General features: G+C 39.9%; 1 protein-coding gene across 1 annotated transcript; it reads right to left on the bottom strand.

The window, feature by feature from the left end:
- Nucleotides 1-4,405: 4,405 nt before the first annotated feature.
- LOC105003415 (olfactory receptor 2B11-like) lies at nt 4,406-5,347 on the bottom strand. The gene has a single exon (XM_010860562.1). The coding sequence runs from the start codon at nt 5,345-5,347 to the stop codon at nt 4,406-4,408; it is 942 nt and encodes a 313-aa protein (XP_010858864.1).
- Nucleotides 5,348-6,081: the final 734 nt, after the last annotated feature.

The raw sequence follows: 6,081 nt of genomic DNA, 5'->3' as shown, positions 1-6,081 counted from the left end.
AATAGTTACCTATCCTAGTCTTGAGGCATACTTAAGCATTCTGTGTGTGCCCAGGGGCTTTAGCAGGAGAGCTGGATCTAAAGTGAGCATGGGCTGCATCTTCTCTCCGTGTGTTCTGGCAGCCACCATCTTGGTGTGAGGTATGGCTAGTGTAGGAGGGGCTTGAGTCAGAGTCAGGTGGGAGTGAGCACCTCTCTTGTGCTCATCATCCTTTTGGAGGTGGGTTCAGGGCCCAAGGGGCTAGACAAGGAACCCTGACAGAGTTGGGTTTCTCCTGGGTATGATGGTTGTCTCTACCTTGGTTGAGCCCTTGCCTGGGCCTAAGGGCATGAGGTTGCACTCTTGGGCTGGTTTCACTTTTCCCCCAGTATGTATGCCTTGGTTAGAAGCTGGGTTGGGGCGAGAGCGGTTGGTGCCATGCCAGTAAGGTGGCCTCTTGCCCACCAGTGATAGTGTTCTCCTCCCTAGTTTTTGCTCCTCTCATGTGTGAGCATGGACACATACACTGGCAATGGCTGCCTTGGCCCTGGTCAGGGCACGACTGGGGTCCAAGCCAGCTCCTTTCCTTCTAAGTGTGGGTGTTCTCATTGGCAACGGCCTCTGCTACAGAGGAGAGCAACGCCAGGGCAAGAGGGGCTGGAGCTGGAGGCTGGTGTGGGCTGGGGTCTTGCTGGTGCAGTCCTGGCAGGCTGACCAGAGCCCATGCAGTTTTCAGTTTGTAGCTTCTGCACCATGATCAAGAGTAAACATGACTGTGGGTGCTCTCTTTAAGAGTGGACTCTTAGTTTCTTATAGTTCTGATCTAAGCCCCATTGATTTTTTTTTTTCATTTTATTTTATTTATTTATTTTTTTACTTTACAATATTGTACTGGTTTTGCCATACATCAACATGCATCCGCCACGGGTGTACACGTGTTCCCCATCCTGAACCCCCCTCCCACCTCCCTCCCTATACCATCCCTCTGAGTCATCCCAGTGCACCAGCCCCAAGCTTCCTGTATCCTGCATTGAACCTGGACTGGCGATTCATTTCTTATATGATATTATACATGTTTTAATGCCATTCTCTCAAATCATCACCCCCCCTCCCTCTCCTACAGAGTCCAAAAGACTGTTCTATACATCTGTGTCTCTTTTGCTGTCTCACATACAGGGTTGTCATTATCATCTTTCTAAATTCCATATATATGCGTTAGTGTACGGTATTGGTGTTTTTCTTTCTGGTTTACTTCACTCTGTATAATAGGCTCCAGTTTCATCCACCTCATTAGAACTGATTCAAATGTATTCTTTTTAATGGCTGAGTAATACTCCATTGTCTATATGTACCACTGCTTTCTTATCCATTCATCTGCTGTTGGACATCTAGGTTGCTTCCATGTCCTGGCTATTATAAACAGTGCTGCGATGAACATTGGGGTACACGTGTCTCTTTCACTTCTGGTTTCCTCAGTGTGTATGCCCAGCAGTGGGATTGCTGTGTCATATGGCAGTTCTATTTCCAGTTTTTTAAGGAATCTCCACACTGTTCTCCATAGTGGCTGTACTAGTTTGCATTCCCACCAACAGTGTAAGAGGGTTCCCTTTTCTCCACACCCTCTCCAGCATTTATTGTTTGTAGACTTTTGGATTGCAGCCATTCTGACTGGCGTGAAATGGTACCTCATAGTGGTTTTGATTTGCATTTCTCTGATAATGAGTGATGTTGAGCATCTTTTCATGTGTTTGTTAGCCATCTGTATGTCTTCTTTGGAGAAATGTCTATTTAGTTCATTGGCCCATGTTTTGATTGGGTCGTTTATTTTTTTGGAATTGAGCTGTAGGAGTTGCTTGTATATTTTTTAGATTAGTTGTTCGTCAGTTGCTTCATTTGCTATTATTTTCTCCCATTCTGAAGGCTGTCTTTTCACCTTGCTTATAGTTTCTTTTGCTGTGCAGAAGCTTTTAATTTTAATTAGATCCCATTTGTACAGGCCAGTATCAATGATGAACATGGATGCAAAAATCCTTAATAAAATTCTAGCAATCAGAATCCAACAACACATTTAAAAGATCATACACCATGACCAAGCGGGCTTTATCCTAGGGATGCAAGGATTCTTCAATATCCACAAATCAATCAATGTAATACACCACATTAACAAATTGAAATATAAAAGCCATATGGTTATCTCAATAGATGCAGAGAAACCCTTTGATAAAATTCAACATCCACTTATGATAAAAACTCTCCAGAAAGCAGGAATAGAAGGAACATACCTCAACATAATAAAAACTATATATGACAAACCCACAGCAAACATTATCCTCGATGGTGAAAAATTGAAAGCATTTCCCCTAAAGTCAGGAACAAGACAAGGGTGCCCACTCCTACCACTACTATTCAACATAGTTTTGGAAGTTTTGGCCACAGCAATCAGAGCAGAAAAAGAAATAAAAGGAATCCAAATTGGAAAAGAAGAAGTAAAACTCTCATTGTTTGCAGATGACATGATCCTCTACATAGAAAACCCTAAAGACTCCACCAGAAAATTACTAGAGCTAATAAATGAATATAGTAAAGTTGCAGGATATAAAATCAACACACAGAAATCCCTTGCATTCCTATACATTAATAATGAGAAAATAGAAAGAGAAATTAAGGAAACAATTCCATTCACCATTGCAACGAAAAGAATAAAATACTTAGGAATGTATCTACCTAAAAAAACTAAAGACCTATATATAGAAAACTATAAAACACTGGTGAAAGAAATCAAAGAAGACCCATTGGTTTTCAAACTGGCTAACGGGGGTTATTTTCCCGGTGTCAGACCCCAGGGCTGGAGTGCCTAATGTATGGCTGGAACCTCTCTTTCCCGGGGAATTTTCTGACTATTTACTTAGTTATTTCTCCTCAATCTATTGTTTTCATTCAACTACCATTCCTGTTGTTTATATTTAGTTTCATGTGTCTATTCTCTAAATCATATGTTTTCTTGCATAATTTCTTATGGTTTCTTCTTTTTGTTTTTGGTTTGTTTGAGATAGTTTTAAATATTTACTTACCCATACTGATAATTTAGTAATCAACAGTAACAATTCAGTTGTCAATTCTTCATTGTATAATTTAGTTTTAGGAAACCAATTTTGAAAAATTTTATTGCACATAAATGAGAGTTTCACTACTGATTGGAGTACTTAGCTGAATTTCATAGAATATCTAATTTTAAGGAAATCATATTGTCTAGGTATTCAATTTGGTATTGTTGCATTTGCCTTAGTGTTTGCTAGGGGTTGTGCTTTTAATTTTTCTGCTGATGCATTTGCATCTTTTTTTTAAAAGCGTGGAGCATTTGAAATTCTTCAGTCTTTTGGCAAATTGTCACCTATTTTGGAGGGGAAGGGTCAGCTTATACCTTGTCCCGTAGTTGAGATCCCTTCTGACCTCTGTCTCTAATGGATATCTCAATTTGTTTTTTCGATGATGGTCCTCACAGATTCTGCATGTACTTCAAAGTTAACTGAGGCAGTTTCAAAAAATAATTTTCTGGACATGATTTCTTAAAATTCTGATATAGAAGGTCTGTAGAAGAGTCAGTCCTTATAAGTTTAAGGATTGTAATGTGTGCCAAAGTTGAAAAACAGCCCTCTAGCAAGTACAACCATGTGCATCAAATGTGCCTACACATGAGAAGATTTGTCACATAGAGATATTTTAAAAACATGTCTTTCAATATTTTCTAAGACACAATTTATATACATATGAATTTTAATATTTTTATAAATTTCATCTGAAATGTTGTACCACATGTTTATTTTATTTATTATGATAGCCAACAAAAGTCCGTCTAGTCAAAGCTATGGTTTTTCCAGTAGTCATGTTTGGATGTGAGAGTTGGACTGTGAAGAAGGCTGAGTGCCGAAGAATTGATGCTTTTGAACTGTGGTGTTGGACAAAACTCTTGAGAGTCCCTTGGACTGCAAGGAGATCCAACCAGTCCATTCTGAAGGAGATCAGCCCTGGGTGTTCTTTGGAAGGAATGATGCTAAAGCTGAAACTCCAGTACTCTGGCCACCTCATGCGAAGAGTTGACTCATTGGAAAAGACTCTGATGCTGAGAGGGATTGGGGACAGGAGGAGAGGGGACGACAGAGGATGAGATGGCTGGATGGCATCACTGACTCAATGGATGTGAGTCAGAGTGAACTCCGGGAGTTGGTGATGGACAGGGAGGCCTGGCGTGCTGCAATTCATGGGGTCACAAAGAGTCAGACGTGACTGAGTGACTGAACTGAACTGAACATATTGAAAAGCTACATTTTAGGGAGAATGTTGAGAGGAGGTAAAATCAGAAGTGCTTTTAGAACAGGGGCTCTTCCAAGCCCTATATGGAGAGTATGAAGCACAAAAATAGCTATGTTTATTCTCTTCTTTGATGGTACAATAAGACAAGAAGGCTTGTCATTGCCCTTTTCATGTCTTTGTTCCTTAAAGTATAAATAAAAGGATTAAGCATAGGAGTTACCAAACTGTAGAAAAGGGACATTAGTTTGTTCTTATCCTGGGAATTAGTAGAAGGTTGCACATACATGCTAATTACCGGTCCATAGAAGAGAGATACAACAATAACATGAGAACTACATGTGTTAAAGGCCTTCTTCTTTCCCTCTGAGGACTGAATTCTGAGCACTGTAGCTACAATGAACCCGTAGGAGACAAGAATAAGTGACAAGGGAACCAGGGAATAGAAAGTGCCCACAATAGAGAGCATAGCTACATTGAATGTGGTGTCAGCACATGACATCTTGATCATCACTGGGACCTCACACAGGAAGTCATCTACCTTGTTGTTGCCACAAAGTGGCAGCTGGATGGTGAGGGATGACTGAAGCAAGGAGTTAGCCAAACCACTTAGCCATGCCATGACCACTAGGAAGATACAGAGTTGCTGTTGCATGATAACTGGGTACCTCAAAGGCTTGCAGATGGCCATGTAACGATCCAAGGACATCATAGCTAAGAGGATGCATTCAGTGGCTCCCAGGAAGTGAAATACATAAAACTGGGTCACACAGCCTCCATAAGTGATAGACTTATCTGGGCCCCAGAGGTTCAGCAGCAGTTGAGGGGTGGTGGTTGTAGTAAAACAAACATCCAGGAAGGAGAGGTTGGAAAGGAAGAAGTACATGGGGCTGTCAAGTTGAGGATCTACCCTGGATACCACAATAATCGAGATGTTTCCCACTAGTGTGCAGATGTAAGCAGCAAGAACTACTGTGAAGAGTGGCATTTCCAACCAGGGATGGTCAGAGAAACCCAAGAGAATGAAAAACTTTGGCGTGCTTGCATTGCCTGCATTCATGACTGTTGCTCTTGTTTGTGGATTTAAGTCAAAGGAAGATTTGCATTTCAGTATTAAATACTCTTGATGGTCAATTTATTCAGTTAAATAACATGAGTTATGAAGGGATTTTTCTCTGTGGTGAAACTCCAGTGATGTGATTTGATATTTGCAAGGTAAAATTTATGAGACAAAATGCCCCAAATAATGATTTTGTAGTATATCTAAAAGGAAGACTAACAAATCTTGATATTTTACCTAGGAAATGAAATATAGCAAATTTTCATAGTTTAATTATTAGAGAAAAGGGGACTCACAATTGCTCTTATATTAGAGAAAATAACAAAATACAAGACAGGTTCCCAAGAACCACCCATGCTAACTTACTGCCTGTGTTCATTTCCTTCATCCTTACTCAGTTGAGCTTCATCATTCTCTGGTTGAATTTTTGAGTTGTTTTCTGGGTAATTTCAGAATTCACTGGGCTCCAGCTGGATTCATCTGCTTTACACAGAAATAAGACAGAGTGCTTTTCCTTAATCCTATGCCTCAAATCCTAAAATGACTTTTGCCAAAGTAAATTTTTATCATAAAAAGAAACATACACCTAAAAGAAAATGATTCTTTGCAACATGTTCAGAACTTAAAAAAACAAGATAGGCAATAATTGATTGTACAGACTGGCTATATAAGATTATTAAAGGTATCAGTTCTTAAAAATACAGTATGATATATATTAGTGCTTTTCATACTGT

The sequence above is a fragment of the Bison bison genome, unplaced genomic scaffold (genome assembly GCF_000754665.1).
Source record: "Bison bison bison isolate TAMUID 2011002044 unplaced genomic scaffold, Bison_UMD1.0 scf7180017857219, whole genome shotgun sequence".
Classification (NCBI taxonomy): Eukaryota; Metazoa; Chordata; class Mammalia; order Artiodactyla; family Bovidae; genus Bison; species Bison bison.
Note: the sequence above shows the minus strand (reverse complement) of the source record. Positions and strands in the feature narration are given on the sequence as shown.

Coding starts and splice junctions, on each gene's coding strand:
- LOC105003415 (XM_010860562.1), bottom strand. CDS start 5,347: ATGAATGCAGGCAATGCAAGCACGCCAAAGTTTTTCATTCTCTTGGGT.